Below are 17,773 nucleotides of genomic sequence, written 5' to 3'. Positions count from 1 at the left end.
TTTGGAACAGTTTGAGAAGAATAGATATTAACTCTTCTTTAAATGTCTGGTAGAATTCCCTTGGGAAGCCATCCGGCCCAAGATTCTTGTTTGTTGGGAGATTTTTAATTACTGATTCAATTTCTTTGCTGGTCTTAGGTCTGTTCAACTTTTCTCTTTCTTCTTGTTTCAGTTTTGGTAGTGTGTGAGTTTCTAGGAATTTGTCTAGTTCTTAAAATGTTTATTTTTGAGAGAGAGAGAGAGAGAGAGAGAGAGAGAGAGAGAGACTGTGCGCAAGTAGGATGGGGCAGAGAGAGAGGGAGACACAGAATCCTAAGCAGGCTACAGGCTTTGAGCTGTCAGTATAGAGCCCAGCACAGGCTTGAACCTTAAGAACTGTGAGATCATGACCTCAGCTGAAGTCGGAAGGTTCCCCCGAGCACTGGGTATTGTATGTAAGTGATGAATCACTGAATTCTACTCCTGAAACCAATATTGCACTGTATGTTAACTAACTAAAATTTGAAATAAAAAAAAAAAGACAATATGGTATTACCAGTAAGATGGAAATATGGACAAATGAAACAGAGAGCCCAGAAACAGAGCTATTCATATATGGAGATTTTATTTGAAAAGTAGTACTGTAGGCATTGAGGAAAAGATGATCTTGTTTCAGTTAGATCTGAGACATTTGGAAATCCATATGGAAAAAATACAACTCTGTTCCTTACTTACTTCATGCCTGTAAATCAATTCCAGGGTTTAGATTATAGATCTAAATGTGAAAGGTAAAACAATAAAGCTTATAAATGTAATTTAGAAGAGTATCTTCATGGGCTCAGAAAAGGAAGGACTCTTTCCTTTTTAAACTTTTTTCCTCAATAGTGTTTTTTAAGTGTTTTAATAGATTATGTGTTTTAGAGCAGGTTTAGGTTTACAGCAAAGTTAGCAGAAGGTACAGATTTCCCCTATACCTCCTACCCCCACACATACCCTCCCCCATTATCCATATCCTCCACCATAGTGACACATATGTTACAACTGGTAAACTTACATAGACACATCATTGTCACCTAAAGTCTGTAGTTTACATTAGGATTCTCTCTTGGTGTAGTATATTCTTTGGATTTGGACAAATGAATAATGACCTGTATCCACTATTACAGGGTCATATAGAGTAGTTTCACTGCTCTAAAAATCCTGTGTGCTCTGCTTTTTAATCTTTCATTCCACTTAACCCCTGACAACTACTGATCCTTTTACTGTCACTCTAGTTTTGCCTTTTCCAGAATGTCATATAGCTGTAATCATACAGGATGTAGCCTTTTCACATTGACTTATTTCACTTAGTAATATGCATTTAAGGTTGTTTCATGTCTTTTCATGACTTGTTAGCTAATTTCTTTTTAGCACTGAATAATATTCTTTTGTCTGAATCTATCATAGTTTATCCATTCACCATCATAGTTTATCCAAGGACCTCTTGGAATTTTGGGCAATTTTGAATAGAGTTGCTATAAACATCCATATACAGGTTTTTATGTGGGCATGTTTTCAGCTCCTTTGAGTAAATACCAAAAAGATTGATTGCTGGATTGCATGGTAAGTTTTTAAAGAAACTGCCAAACTGTTTTCCAAAGTGCCTGTACCATTTTGCATTTTTACCAGCAATGAATGGGAGTTCCTGTTGTTCCACATCCTTGCCAGCATTTAGTGTTGTCGGTGTTCTGGATTTGGACCATTCTAAGAGATGTGTAGTGGCATCTTGTTTTAATCTATATTTCCTTCATGACCTGTGATGAGGAGCATCTTTGCCATCTGGCTTGTTTGCCATCTGTATATCTTCTTTGGTGAGGTGTCTCTTAAGGCCTTGGCCCATGTTTAAATTGTATTGTTTCTTATTGTTGAGTTTTAAGAGTTCTTTGTATATTTTGAGTAACAACACTTTATCAGATGTCTTCTGCAAATATTTTCTCCCAGTCTGTGGCTTGTCTTTTCATTCTCTTGACAATGTCTTCTGCAGATCAGAAAGTTTTAATTTTAATGAAGTCCAGCTTATCAATTATTCCTTTCATGGATTGTGCCTTTGGTGTTGCATCTAAAAAGTCACTGCAAAACCCAAGGTTATCTAGGCTTTCTCTTATATTATCTTCTAGTTTTATAGTTTTTATAGTATTACAGTTTACACTTAGGTCTGTGATCCATTTGGTGTTAATATTTGTAAATAAAGTGTGTCTAGATTTTTTTTTTTTTTTTTTTTTTTGCATGTGGATGTCTGGTTGTTCTAGCACCATGTTGAAAAGACTTCCTTAAGGTCCAATGTATTGCCTTTGCTCCCTTGTCAAAAATCTATGTTGGTCTATTTCTGGCTCTCTATATTCTGTTCCATTGTTTGTTTGTTTGTTTGTCTGTTTTCTTTCACCAATACTATACTGCTTTGATTACTGTAGCTTTGTTTTTTTAATGTTTATTTTTGAGAGAGAGCATGAGTGGGGGAGGGGCAGAAAGAGAGGGGGACAGAAGATCCCAAGCAGCCTCTGTACTGACAGCAGAGAGCCCGATTTGGGGTTCAGACTCACAAACCATGAGATCATGACCTGAGCTGAAGTCAGACACTTAACTGACTGAGCCACCCAGGCTCCCTGATTATTGTAGCTTTATAATATGTTTTGAATTTATGTAGTGTCATATCTTCAGCATTATTCTCCTTCAATGTTGTGTTGGCTATTCTGTGTCTTTTGCCTCTCCATATAAACTTTAGAATCATTTTATCAATATCCACAAAATAAATTGCTGGCATTTTGATTGGGATTGTATATAATCTATAGACCAAGTTGGAATGAACTGACATCTTGTCAATGTTGAGTCTTCCTATCTACAAAGATAGAATAGCTCTCCTTTTATTTAGTTCTTTCTTTTTTTTCCTCAGGATTTTATTGTTTTCCTCATATATGTCTTATGCATACTTTGTTAGTTTTATATGTAAGTATTTTACTTTGGGGGGTGGTAACATAAATGGTATTGTGTTTTTAATTTCACATTCAAAAAACTTGTTTATTGCTTTTATATGAGAAAGCAGTTGACTTTTGTATATTGACCTTGTATCCTGCAACCTTGCTATAATCACTTAAAAGTTCCAGGACTTTTTAATAACATTTATTTTCTTTTAATTTGTTTTTGAAATTTTTAAGCTTATAAAAGTAGACTAATACAGTGAACTCCCAAATACTCATGACTCAGGTACAGTAATTAACACATGGCCAATCTTTTTTGTCTGTACTTCCACCCACCCTCAGTGGATTTTTTTTAATGTTTATTTATTTTTGGGAGACAGAGTGCAAGCAGGGGAGGGGCAGATAGAGAGGGAGACACAGAATCCGAAGCAGGCTCCAGGCTCTGAGCTGTCAGCACAGAGCCTGAAGTGGGGCCCGAACCCACAAAGCGTGGGATCATGAGCTGGGTTGAAGTTGGACCCCCAACCAAGTGAGCCACCCAGATGCCCCCTCAGTGGATTATTTTGAAGCAAGTCTCAAACATTATCTCAGGGAAAGAGTTTTTAAATAGACCTGAAAAGCACTAATTATAACTGGCATAAAAACAAACACATAAATCATTGAAACAGAATAGAGAACCCAGAAATGGACCCACAAATGTATGGCCAACTAATCTTTGACAGAGCAGAAAAGAATATCCAATACTGGAAAAAAATAACAGTCTTATCAGCAAATGGTGTTGGGAAAACTGGACGGCAACATGCAGAAGAATGAACCTGGACCACTTTCTTCCTCCATACACAAAAATAAAATGGATGAAAGACCTAAAGGTAAGACAGGAAACTATCAAAATCCTACAGGAGAAAAGAGACAACAACCTCTATGACCTCGGCTGCAGCAACTTCTTACTAGACATGTCTCCAGAGACAAGAGAAACAAAAACAAAAATGAAGTATTAAGACCTCACCAAGGTAAAAAGCTTCTGCACAGCGAAGGAAACAATCAACCAAACTAAAAGGCAACTGATGGAATGAGAGAAGATATTTGCAAATGACATATCAAATAAAGGGTTAGTATACAAAATCTGTAAAGAACTTATCAAACTCAGCAGCCAAAAAACAATCCAGTGAAGAAATGGGCAAAAAACATGAACAGACACTTTTCCAAAGACGACATCCAGATGGCTAACACCCATGAAAAACTGCTTAACATCACTCATCATCAGGGAGATACAAATCAAAACCACAATGAACGAGATGCCACCTCACACATGTCAGAGTTGCTAAAACGAACAACTCAGGAAACAACAGATGTTGACGAGGATGCAGAGAAAGGGGAACCTTTTTGCCCTGTGGGTGGGAATGCAAACTGGTGCTGCCACTCTAGGAAACAGTATGGAGGTTCCTCAAAAAAATTAGATAGAGCTACCCTGTGACCCAGCAATTGCACCACTAGGTATTTATCCAAAGGATACAAAAATACAGATTTGAAGAGGCACATGCATCCCATTGTTTATAGCAGCACTTTCAACAATAGCCAAATTATGGAAAGAGCCCCAGATGTATATCGACTGATGAATGGATAAAGATTTGGTATAAATATACAATGGAATATTACTCAGTGATCAAAGAGAATGAAATCTTGCCATTTGCAACAATGTGGATAGAGCTAGAATGTATTATGCTAAGTTAAATAAATCAGTAAGAGAAAGATATCATATGATTTCAATCATATGTGGAATTTAAGAAACAAAACAGATGAGGGGCACCGGGGTAGCTCAGTCAGTTAAGCGTCCGACTTTGGCTCAGGTCATGATCTCATTGTTTATGAGTTCAAGCCCCACATAAGGCTCTGTTGGACAGCCTAGAGCCTGCTTCAGATTCCACGTCTCCCTCTCACTTTGCCCCTTCCCTGCTTGCATTCTGTGTGTATCCCACTCTCTCTCAAAAATAAACATTAAAAAAGAAAAAAGAAACAAAATAGATGAACATAAAGGAAGGAAAGGAAGAATAAGATAAAAAGAGAGAGGGAGGCAAACCATAAGAGACTCTTACATACAGAGAATAAACTGAGGGTTGTTGGAAGGATGTTGGTGGAGGAATGGGCTAACTGGGTACTAAGGAGGGCATTTGTTGGGATGAGCACTGGGTGTTATATATAAGGGATGAATCACTAAATTCTCCTGAAATCAGAAAAATAAAAATAAATAAATGAGTGGCGCCTGGGTGGCTCAGTCGGTTAAGCGTCCGACTTCGGCTCAGGTCATGATCTTGCGGTCTGTGGGTTCGAGCCCCAAGTCGGGCTCTGTGCTGACAGCTCAGAGCCTGGAGCCTGTTTCGGATTCTGTGTCTCCCTCTTTCTCTGACCCTCCCCTGTTCATGCTGTCTCTCTCTCTCTGTCTCAAAAATAAATGTTAAAAAATTTTTTAAAAATAAATAAATCAATGAAACAATCATAAAGGGAAAGAATGTCAATGCATTATTACATTAAAATTAAGAACTATTCATTGAAAGGGGCATTTAGGAGAGCTAACAGGCAAGACACAGAATGGGAGAAGAAATTTGTATCATGTTTAAATCATTTAAACATGATACAGAGAAAAAGACCATTCTTCCTCCAAATACAGGGCATTAGTAGGCATTGTCAGGAGAGAGAATAACAAAATGGCTAATAACATATGTGAGGGCACTCATTCTTTTTAGAAATAAGTGAGGGGCACCTGGGTGGCTCAGTTGGTTAAGCATCTGACTTCAGCTCAGGTCATGATCTCATGGTTTGTGGGTTCAGGCACTGCATCAGGCTCTGCGCTGTCAGCACAGAGCCTGCCTTGGATCCCCTGTCCCCTCTCTTCCCCTCCCCTGCTCGCCCTATCTCCCTCCTTCCCTCCTTCCCCCCCCCCCCCGCCCATCTCTTTCTCCTGTCAAAAATAAATAAACGTTAAAAAATATTAAAAACAAAAGAAGATGGGGCGCCTGGGTGTCTCAGTCAGTTAAGTGTCTGACTTCAGCTCAGGTCATGATCTCACAGTTTGTGAGTTCGAGCCCCGCATCGGGCTCTGTGCTGACCGCATGGAGTCCGGAACCTGCCTCAGATTCTGTGTCTCCCTCTCTTTCTCTGCTCCTCCCCCACTCGTACTTTGTCTCTCTCTCAAAAATAAATAAACATAAAAGAAATAAAAATAAAGTAAAAAGAAATGAAATGAAAATTGAAACAAGATACTACTTCTCTTTGTACTGGAATGGCTACAATTTAAAAAAAGATTAACAATACCAAGAATGTGAGTCTGTGGAGTAATAGAAACTTTCAAAAACTGCTAGTGGAAGTTTAAATTGGTACAGCTACTTTGAGAAGCTGTTTGACATATATACTAGAATTGAAGATGTGCATACCTTATGACTTAGTTCTGTTTTTGAGTATTCAACAGCAGTTCATTCCCAGGTCCCCAGGAGGTTTGTACAAGAATATTCAAAACAGCATTATTTGTATTCGCCAAAAACTAGCAGCAAGCCAATTGTCTATCATTTGTCTAGTAAACAGCCGAACTGTTCACCATTTGTCCATCAGTTGTTTAGTGGAATAGATAAATCAACAATGGCATAATCATACAATGAAATAAATATTCAAGGAAAATGAACAAACTACATTTATTTGCAAAAACATGCATGAATCTTACAAACACAGTGTTGAGCGAAACAACCCGCGGCACCAAAAATAAAATACACACAGAATTATTCCTTTTATAGATAAAACTATACAATAATATTTAGGTGTGTCTTCTTCAGTGATATCAGCTATGAAGAAAAGTTTGGAGAATCGTGCCTTTGGTGAATGGTGAGAGACAATAATGGAAGGATACATAAGGAAAACTTCTGGGGTACTGGCAGTTTTATTTCTCTAACCTGGGTAGTAGTATTTGAGTGTTTGTGATAAATTATCAAGCTGTGATACTTCATGTGTGTGTGTGCACTGTAAATGTGTTATATTTCGCAATAAAATATTTTTTAAAGATGTTTTATTAGGACAGAATGGGCCTAAACAAGTGTGTTATGTAGGTAATGTGTGTCTTAAACCTTCACAAGTATAACACTTAAAAGCTAGTGTCTACCTTGTGGTAATTATAACAATTATGTGGATATAGAAATATTTATAATCAAAGTAGATAATTGATTCATAATTTTTGCGGTTTAGGAAAGAAGAAACATTTAATTTTTATTTGCATAAAGGTTGATGAGTAAAGAGTGACAGATTTGCAGTGCTGTGGTTTTAGGAGAAAGGATATCGTTTTGTTGGAGACAGAGCATGAAATTAGGGTTACTTGTTCATTTCTGTACCTTGAAGCACAGGGGATGGGCTGCGCTGGAAAGGGAAGATATTCATTGTTCTACGGTGCTAGAAGGAACATCCAAAGCAAAGTCTTTTACAGTGACAAAAGAATATCTCTCAGATCTAAACTGAAATTAGAGGGACGCCTGGGTGGCTGAGTTGATTAAACGTGTGACTTCGGCTTAGGTCACGATCTCATGGTTTGTGGGTTCAAACCCGGGTTGGGCTCTGTGCTGACAGCTCAGAGCCTGGAGTCTGTGTTGCCCCTCTCTCTCTGCCCCTCTGCCACTTGTGCACGTGCTCTCTCTGTCGCTCTCAAGAATAAACATGAATTTAAAAAAAATTTTTTTAGACTGAAATTAGGGGTGCCTGATTGGCTCAGTTGGTTAAGTATCTGGCCCTTGATTTGGGCTCATGTCATGATCTCATGGTTTGTGACATCAAGCCCTGCATCGGGCTCTGCCTCACAGCATGGAGCCTGCTTAGGATTCTCTCTTTCCCTCTTTCTCTGCCCCTCCCCAGCTTGTGCTTATGTGCATTCTCTCAAAATAAATAAAAAGAAATAAACTTTAGTTCTATATATGAAATGAAACACACAGTTTAAAAAAAATATTTCCTTCTCACTCTCCTTCAGATTCTCAGCAATTCTACCAGCTAGTCTGTACTGAGCTTAGTAATTGAAGATTTCTTTGACTTTTAAATATCATAGTTCTTAAATGTTTTGATTTCATTGACTTACTGGAATTGAGTTTCTTTCCTGAGATAGCTGGTAGAATTCTTGAGAATCTGAAGAACAGTGAGGAGTAGGGACTAATTTTTTTAAAAAAATAGTGCATTCAGGGGCGCCTGGGTGGCTCAGTCAGTTAAGCATCCAACTCTTGATTTCAGCTCAGGTCATGATCTTGAGGTTGATAGGAACAGGCTGTGCATTGGGCTCTGCGTTGGCAGTGTGGAGCCTGCTTGGGACTCTCTCTCTCTCTCTCTCTCTCTCTCTCTCTCTCTCTGTCTCTGTCTCTCTCTCTCTCTCTCTCTCTGTCCCTCTCACACTTAAAATAAGTAACTAAATAAACATTAAAAAAAAAAATAGTGCACTGGGTGTCTCAGTCAATTAAGCATCTGACTCTTGATTTCAGCTCAGGTCATGATCTCACAGTTTGTAAGTTTGAGCCCCGCATCCAGCTCTGTGCTGACAGTGCAAAGCCTGCTTGGGATTCCCTCTCTCTGCCCTACCCTCCCCTGCCCGCCCCCCAAATAAATAAAAAAAATAGCGCATTCAGTTCATCCAATCCACCTTAAACCCAGAACTATGGCATATATTGTATAACAACTAGGAGTTAATAATCTCATTAGAGAAATTTTATTGAAATCTACAAATGAGGGTTTGACTTGTAAGAGAGACTGAAAATACGCCCTTAGTAGCTAAAACTATGTTTTTCTTCAGACTTATGTGAACAACTCACACAGAGGCATTTTATACAACTTGATTCATTTGCAAACTGATTTTCTGGTTTTTAGATTATCCAGATTCCTTGATTTCTCTTTTTTCCCCTGTTTTTACTGGCTATCCATCTTTTAGCCACATCACAATTTATTTTTCCCTTTCCCCAAAGGCAAGGAGAGATTAGCCAATAGAAACATAAAACTCATGACAGTTTTTCTCACTACTTAGAAGTAAAGATTTAACTAAATATTTAATTTTTATTCTATTTTAGTGTCCCATTCCATTGAAAAGTTTGAAAGTTGGCTGTAAGATGTCATAGTAGTCATCATGTGGCTTCATAATTTTCTAAGTAACTGAATTCATGTAAACCTTGGAACTACATACAAGATTTTGTGAATAAGACATTAGCTCAGAGATGATCTAGAATCAGCAAAGAATGTATAGTTGATCTTAGTAATCGAAGATTTGTGTCTTTTATTTTTAATTTTTTTTAATATTTTTTTATTTTAGAGCGAGTGGAGGAGAGGGGCAGAAGGAGAGAGAGAGAATCCCAAGCAGGCTCCGTGCTCAGCACACTGCCTAATGTGGGGCTTGGTGCCACAACCCTAGGATCATGACCTGAGCCAAAATCAAGAGTCAGACACTTAACCAACTGAGCCATTCAGGCGCCCCTGTTTGTGTTCTTTAAAAAAAAAAAAATCACAGTTCTCAAATGCTTTATTCTTTTAATTTATGAAATTGAGGGTTTTTTTTCCTGGAAAAGCTATAGAATTCCTCAGACTCTGTAGGGCAGTAATGAGTAGGAAAGAACTTTTTTTAAAGCTGTGCATTTCATTTCATATGTGGGAGAACTAATTCCAAACTAATGAAAGGTGGCATTGAGACAGAAGAGGTGGGGCATTAAAATAAATATCACTGCCTCCTGGCTATTCTCTAGGGTATATTACTAAGAAGGTTTTGGAAAGGTGGACAGAATTTCCTATTCAATCACAATTCATAGAGAAATTGACAGAATTATTATTAGAACCAGTAAACCTTTTAAATAATGAAAACCTCAAGAATCCTTGTTAACTTAAAAAATAGAAGTTTATTCTAGGGGCGCCTGGGTAGCTTATTTGGTTAAGTGTCCAATTCTTGACTTTGGCTCTGGTTATGATCTCATTGTGAGTTCGAGCCCTGTGTCGGGCTTTGTGCTGACAGCAGGGAGCCTGCTTGGTGTGTGTGCTCCCTCTCTCTAAAATTTTTTTTTTTTTTTACATTTATTTATTTTTGAGAGACAGAGACAGAGCACAAGCAGGGGAAGGGCAGAGAGGGAGGGAGACACAGAATCCAAAGCAGGCTCAGGCTCTGAGCTGTCTGCACAGAGCCCGACATGGGGCTCAAACCCACGAACTGTGAGATCATGACCTGAGCTGAAGTGGGATGCTTAACCGATTAAGCCACCCAGGCGCCCCCGCTCCCTTTCTCTGAACGAATGAATGAATGAATGAATGAAGCTTGTTCTGTTGCACTTGATGGAAACCTAGGAAAATCTAGTGGTAAGAATAAGGTAGGATTTAATTGTTCATTTGTGTCGTTAATAAAAACTCTGATTTTCTAGCAAGCTTTACCTGGAAAAATCAAAACTAATTCTAGAAGTTTGTAAATTTCCCAGTGTAATTTCTTTGCCTTGTAAGAGGAAGCACAATATCCTTCAGAATGTAGTTGAAGAAGCACTCAAAGGAACAAAGTAAAAAAATTTAAACAGTCGTTAAGACTATATGATAAATGAAGGAGAAATAGGGAAATATAAGGCTGCTTTCTTCCATTGAAGACCCACTTAGCAGATTGACTGGTAGTTGAAGTGTGGATTTTTCAGAACCTGTAAACCATAGCAGTAGTCATCTGAGATGCCTGGAAAGGCCAGTTGATGAGACTGTAAGTCTATATCCTTGCAACCTACTGTGTTCAGGTTGCAAAGATTTTTGTATTTGGCCACTGACAACCGAGATGGAAGTTTCTTAAATAACTTTTAAAGAACTAAATATAAAAAAGTGTTAGCATTCCAGAAGGCTATAACAGTACTCCATAGTAGAATTACTTAAAGCAGACTAGACATCTTTAAAAATGGCATTTTGACATAGTTGTTTTTCTAAATTTCCCATTTAAGATTTGCTCCTCTTCCAAGCTTGATTTTTCATTACTTACACATTCTCTTTATCTTTTTTTTTTAATGTTTATTTATTTTTGAGAGAGAGACAGAGTGCAAGCAGGGCAGGGCCAGAGAGAGAGAGAGAGAGAGAGAGACAGACAGAGTCCAAAGCAGGCTCCAGGCTCTGAGCTGTCAACATAGAGCCTGATGTGGGGCTCAAACTCACAGACTGCGAGAACATGACCTGAGCTGAAGTCAGACGCTTAACTGACTGAGCCACCCAGGCGCCCCATCTTTATCTTTTGTATATGCCTTTTTTCTTACCAAAATAGTTATAATTCTTCCAAGCTTAGGTGGTAAATTGGCAGAAGAGAAAATTGACCTAGGAAATTGAAGTTGGTGGCCTCTTCAGTTTTGAGGTTGTGAATATACCCTAGGCTTCATAGCTAGTCATGTCTGTGACAATAACTTTCTTTTATTTGCAGTCACATTTATGTAATATAATTCCTGTTCCCATATTTGTAATTAGTGCACAAGAAGAAACTGAACTCTATCTGCCATTTTATTGGTGATTTATACATGGACTATTTTCAAAATTGGCATGAGAAAAAAATTTCAAGACACTGGTTGTTTTCTTTTAGGTGATTGAATATAGGCTGTGTTCAGGCTAAAGGAGAACTTTAGGTTATTTAACTGTTCATGAGATATACTTCTGTAAGAATTCACACTTAAACTCTTGAGTCTACCTTTAAATTTTTTTAATTTTTGATTTTTTTTTTTTTTTTAGAGAGTATGTGTGTGCTCATGCAAGCAGGGGAGGGGACAGTGGAGGGGAGAGAGAGAGAATCCCAAACAGGCTTCATGCTCAGTGTGGAACCTGATGCAGGGCTTAATCCCATGACCCTGGGATCATGCATGACCTGAGCCGGAATCAAGAGTCAGACATTCAACCCAACCGCGTCACCTAGGCACCCCTACTTTTCAATTTTTAAGAGGAAGCTGATCTAGTTTGAGAAAATATGACAAGTGATCATCACCCGTGTTAGGTAATGTGTGCATCCAGGCTTTCTTCCTGTGGGCTTATCTGCATTTAATCGGAAGATCTTACCTCTGTGGCCTCTCTTTGATCGTGGTGAAATATGAATAATTTTGTTATCCCATTTGTTTTATGCATGTGTTAAGGAATATCAGTGAGTAATAACAAGAATCTGAGATCCATAGAAGAAAGGTGATATACCAAGGTACTGTTAAAATAATGGCAACTTGAGAACTAGTGTGTGGTGAGTTACAGCACTAATGTATAGCATTAAGCTTGGAGTCTGTCCTTGATTCTGCTGTAGATTTCTCATTGTGTGAGTTTGGGTGAGAAATGATACCATGACTGATTTTCTTATCATTGTAAAATTAAAGTATTCTGGGAGGTATTATAATTCCCTCCCAGATGTTTCTCTTCACTTGTCAGAAGGGATAATAGAGTAATTTACCATCATCTATATTAATGGAAAAACATAATCTAAAATCATAAGTTTTTGTTGAATTCAAAGATACAAATTCGGTAGTTTCTGTAAGAATCCTTAGACTTATTCCATACCTGGCTTTGAGCCCCTTCTATTCTTCTCTCTCTACACACACACACACACACACACACACACACACACACACACACAGGAATATTATTCAGTATTAAAAACAAAGGAGGGCGCCTGGGTGGCTCAGTTGGTTAAACATCTGACTTCAGCTCATGTCATGATCTCGAGGTTCATGAGTTTGAGCCCTACATTGAACCCCACATCAAGCCCCACATCGGACTCCACGCTGACCGTGCAAAGCCTGCTTGGGATTCTTTCTGCTCCTCCCCCACTTGTGCTGTCTCTCTTTCAAAATAAATCCACTTCAAAAAAGGAAGGAAATTCTGACAGGGGAATATCATTTAGCCATAAAAAGAAGTAAATCTTGCCATTTGTGACAATGTGGATTGAGGGTATTATGCCAAGTGAATAAGTCAGAGAAAGACAAATATCATATGATCTCACTTATATGTGATATCTTAAAAAAAAAAAAAAAAAAAGAAACCAAGCTTGTAGATAAAGAGAACAGATTGATGGTTATGGGGAAGGGATTTGGGATGGGGAGTGAAATGGGTAAAGGGGGTCAAAAAGTACAGACATCCAATTATAAAAAAATAAATCCTAGGGATATAATGTACAGCATGGTAACTCTAGTTAATAGTCTTGCATATTTGTAGGTTGCTAAGAGAGTTAATCATAAGAGTTCTTGCAACAAATATTTTGTAGGTATGTATGGTGACAAATGTTAACTAGATTTATTGTGGTGATCATTTCAAAATATATATAAATAGCGACCCAGTACATTGTACACCTGAAACTAATATAGTGTTTTATATATATGTCAATTATACCTCAATTTAAGAAAACTTGTTCAAGTTTGGTATGATGCATGGTATAATCAGACTCAGATATTTCTGTGTAATCCTCAGTGCTTAAAATGACTTTTGCCTGATTTTTGAAGCCAGCAAAAGCAATAATAGCAAAGCCTGCATTATTTACAAATATGTCAGTGACCCTGTAAATAACATACTTTATCCAAAATGTTCTTAAATATATGCTATTTGAAATAATTCCAAGAAACTTCAAAGGTGGTCCCTGATAGAGTGAAATAAATGGTAAGAAAGCTTAGTCTTAAGAATTCCTTGTATCCTTTATGAGTCTTATGTGAGACTTACAAGTCTTGTGCATTTTCTTTAAAAATTTATTTCTTGCAGAGTATCATACACACTTTGCTATCAAAGAATAGATAACAAAGGATGAGATCCTGCCTGATTTCCTACCGATGGAATTAAGTAAATCTTAAGCTTTCTTTGCATGAAAAAATAAAAGAATTGTTAAATATTGTTGATGGGAACTAAAAATGACTTTATCTATAATGCTGAGGGGCACTTAAGCTCCAGTTCATTGAGGTAGGGTTTTGAGTGTACTTGAGTTGTTGGTTGTTAAAAGAGGCAATATTAGCTGATGAGTAGGCAAGTTAAGATGTTAAATTATTGCTTTTTAGTTTTGGTGAACTTATGATTTAGAATGTAAATAAGAACTTGGCATTTATAACTTGGGAGGCTGCCCTGTATGGTGCACTACCGCAACAGCTCTTTTGCCTTCTGGCTTTTAGTTGGGTTAGATCAGTAGGCAACACACGCGGGCGATCAGAGGCAGGGAGATCAGTGAGGTAGTGGTATTTATTTCCCAATCTTTTCCTGAGGGGGTTACTATGGGCTTACCTTGTCTTTTGACCAAAGATCTTGGCTATAGTCCTCTGGCCCTCTCCATACCAGATGAAACAAAGATGAAAGAGCCTTGTGTCTCTGGCTTCCAGTAATTGCTTTCTCCTTACACCTCTTTATTTATTTATTTTTTAATGTTTATTTCTGAGACAGAGAGAGAGAGAGCATGAGTGCGAGAGGGGCATAGAGAGAGGGAGACACAGAATCAGAAGCAGGCTCCAGGCTCTGAGCTGTCAGCACAGAGCCTGATGCAGGGCTTGAACTCACAGACCGAGAGATCATGACCTGAGCCGAAGTCGGTCGCTCAACCGACTGAGCCACCCAGGCGCCCCTCCTTACACGTCTTTAAAACCTCAGAGTAACAGTGTAGATTATTGTTATTAGCCAAGGGTACTGCACTGTATCTTTTGGTTTCCCCACCCTTACTGGCACCTTTGAAAACAGTCCCTTTATTAAACTCTCCTCAGGTTCCCCAATTTGAGTGTGCCATTTGTTTCCTCTTGGGATCCTGGCTGCTTTATGTATTTTTAATCATTATCCTAACTGGTATGTATGCCAGACAAACCCTAATAATACTTATGCTAATTGGTGGGGAGGGGCAATAGCTGAAGGTGTTTACAGAAATCATCTTTATTTGCCTGGTACTTTGTCTCATCTAATGTGTTGTTAAAGGAAAAAAATCCCTATTTTGCACCTGGGTGGCCCAGTCGGTTTGGTTAAGTGTCTGACTCTTGATATCAACTCAGATCCTGATCTTGATCAAGCCTGCATTGGGCTTCATTCTGAGCGTGGAGACTTCTTGGGATTTTCTCTCCCTCTCTCTCTCTGCCCCTCCCTCACACCCGAGAGCACATTCTCTTTCTCAGAATAAATAAGTAATCGTTAAAAAAAAAAGGAAAAGATAAAGTGTTAGATGATGTATAAGAAGCTAGTAATACTAATAGTTCATTTAAATATAGGCCCCCAAAATGCTGTTTTTCATTCACTCTACCCTCATTTTCTTAAAAGAAGTTGATGGTGTGATTCTTTAATAAGATTATCGATGTCCTTTGTATCATCTCATTGCTTATTAATATGTCTTTGGAGGAGAGTATTGATAACCTCCAAGTTAAATCACCTATAGCAGTTGAGTAAGTTGCTGGGATAGTATTTTGACCGCATAGGATTTCCATCTTTATATACTGTGTTTCTTTTCAGTTAATAAAGATAATTGAGAATTAACCATATTATGTAGTCATCTAGAAAACTCAGGCTTAAACACTGAGTTTGTGGTAAGTGCAACCTAATTTTTAACTTAAGTAACAGTCTCAAAACTGCCAGTATTACAGAAGTTAAATCTAAATTAATTCATGGTTTTATTGGTAACTGGCAAGCATAGTTTTTCTTGGAATGACATTGACTCTAATCATATCCTCTTTTCCACTTCTGGTACCAAAATGCTGTTATCGTTCTACCTTATGAATTACCAGTCTTCCATAGGAATTAGGAAGTATTTGAAAACCAGGATTAAGCTGTAAAAGAGTTTATTCATTTTTTATTTGAAGTATATCTGACACACAGTGTTTGTTACATTAGTTTCAGGTGTACAACAGCATAGCGATTTGACAAGTCTGTATATGATGCTGTGCTCACCACAAGTGTGGCTGCCATCTGTCACCATGCAATGCTATTACAGTACCATTGACTATATGCTTTACCTTTTATCCCTGAAAAGAGGCTTTAATGAAAACATATCTATAATCATAGCAAAAGAATTTGGAAAGTGTACTAAAATATTACTGTATTTTTTATACTCCATCTTAATTCTGTTTGGGCTGCTGTGATAGACTGGGTAGCTTATAAACAATAGAAATTTACTTCTTACGGTTTGGGAAGCTGGAAGTGTGAGATTAGAGTGCCAGCATGGTTGAGTGAGGGCCCTCTTCTGGGTCATAGACTACTTCTCATTGTGTCCTCCTATGGTGGCAGGGGCTGGAAAGCTCTGTGGGGTCTCTTCTACAAGAGCACTAATCCCATCATGAGAGTCCACTCTCGTAACCTATTCACCTCTCAAAGGCCCCACCTGCTAACACCATAACACCATTATATAACACTAACACTTTAGGAATTCAATGTATGAATTTAGTGCTATGTGTTGGTGGGGGTGGGGGGCGGTGAGTAGCAGCAGGAGAGATGCATACAAACATTTAGACCATAGCAGCCTCTTTTCTCAAAATTTCTCCTTTTACTTGCTTTGTTGAAATTCTAACTCCCAAGCTACTCCCAAGTATGGTGCATGGATCAGCAATGTTGATACTACCTTAGAGTATAAATCTCAGGTGACAAGCCAAACTAGTGAATCAGAACCTGCATTTTAAAAAATTTATTTACTTTGAGAGAGAGCACACACACTCGAGTGGGGGAGGGGCAGAGAAACAGGGAGAAAGAGAATGTCAAGCAGACTCCGTGCTGTCATCGCAGAGCCAGTGTGGGGCTTGCAAACCGTGAGATTGTGACCTGAGTTGAAATCAAGAGTCAGATGCTTAACCAGCTGAGCCACCCAGGCGCCCTAGAACCTGCATTTATTTGAACCTAAGTTTCCCCAGATAAGTATCCACATCAGAATTTGGGAAGCATTCTAACCATTTCCTGCCATTGCATCTCATTAGATTAAAACCAGGTTGTCAAGTGTTAAGGCTGAGGTAATTCATTGATTACGTAGTCACTGGTAAAGAAACTGACTAAATTTGCAGATCACCTTTTTTTTATAAGCACAGGGAAGCCAAACTCTTTTCTGTAATCAATCAATTTGCGCTGAATTTTCCCATATTGTGCTGGTAGTGTAAACTCAGGTATGTTGCTTCATCAAGCACTGTGTTGGGGATACAAACATGAATGTATTCAGGGATTTGTAGTCTAAGAACATGATATGTGTAGTGCAGTGTAGAAGATGGAAATTAGTTTCATGTATTGTTATTAATAGTGGTACAGAAGCTCTCAGGCTCACTCACAGTTTCAGATTCATTAGTGTCAAATTTTACCGTGGGGAACTATTTACTTGCCACATTTTAAAAGGGCCTTTTAAATGAAGATAGGATAGTTAAAGATATCAAGGATTACTGGACATTCTAATATAGTTGATGTATTTAGTGTTTTTCTCAAGCTCTTGGCAGTTTCAGTTAAATCAGATTTTATAATTTTAACCCAAATGAAGTTATATAAATATATAATAGAATTTGCAAAATAACAAAACTAAGTTGTTGTTAATTGTTTATGGGAGGAAATCAGCTGGTATGGTTTGGGGATGGATCACATATTAGTTTTGGATCATGTTGAATATATTTTTTCCTTCTTATTCTTTCAGATACATCAGGATTCATTTTTGATTTGCAGTCCAATACTGTACTGGCCCAAGGAGGAGCTTTTGAGAACATGAAAGAGAAGGTATGACTACTTACTGTGGATAGTAAGCTTGAATGTCACAGTAAAATTTAGGTACTAATACAATCAGTGGCTACACAAACTCATTTAGAAAGTGAAATATGATTTTCTTTGCATAACTAATATCACAAATATTAGTTAATATTATAACAAATAATACTTATGGCTAAGTGTGTATCTCATTTGGCAAC

The 17,773-nt window shown here is 38.0% G+C and overlaps 1 protein-coding gene across 3 annotated transcripts in view; it reads left to right on the top strand.

Moving 5' to 3' along the window:
- Window positions 1–17,773, top strand: part of SPATS2 (spermatogenesis associated serine rich 2) — a 149,126-nt gene that overhangs the window by 88,281 nt on the left and 43,072 nt on the right. For 2 of the 3 annotated variants that reach the window (XM_019419247.2, XM_019419248.2), the window contains exon 3: window positions 17,506–17,585. In XM_019419247.2, the coding sequence (XP_019274792.1) occupies window positions 17,506–17,585 (80 nt within the window). Of the gene's footprint in view, window positions 1–15,414; window positions 15,434–17,505; window positions 17,586–17,773 lie in introns of those variants that run through there. The other variant, XM_019419249.2, reaches the window with a different exon arrangement.

The sequence above is a fragment of the Panthera pardus genome, unplaced genomic scaffold (assembly GCF_024362965.1).
Source record: "Panthera pardus isolate Hobbes unplaced genomic scaffold, ASM2436296v1 HiC_scaffold_6, whole genome shotgun sequence".
NCBI classification, from domain to species: Eukaryota; Metazoa; Chordata; class Mammalia; order Carnivora; family Felidae; genus Panthera; species Panthera pardus.
Note: the sequence above shows the minus strand (reverse complement) of the source record. Positions and strands in the feature narration are given on the sequence as shown.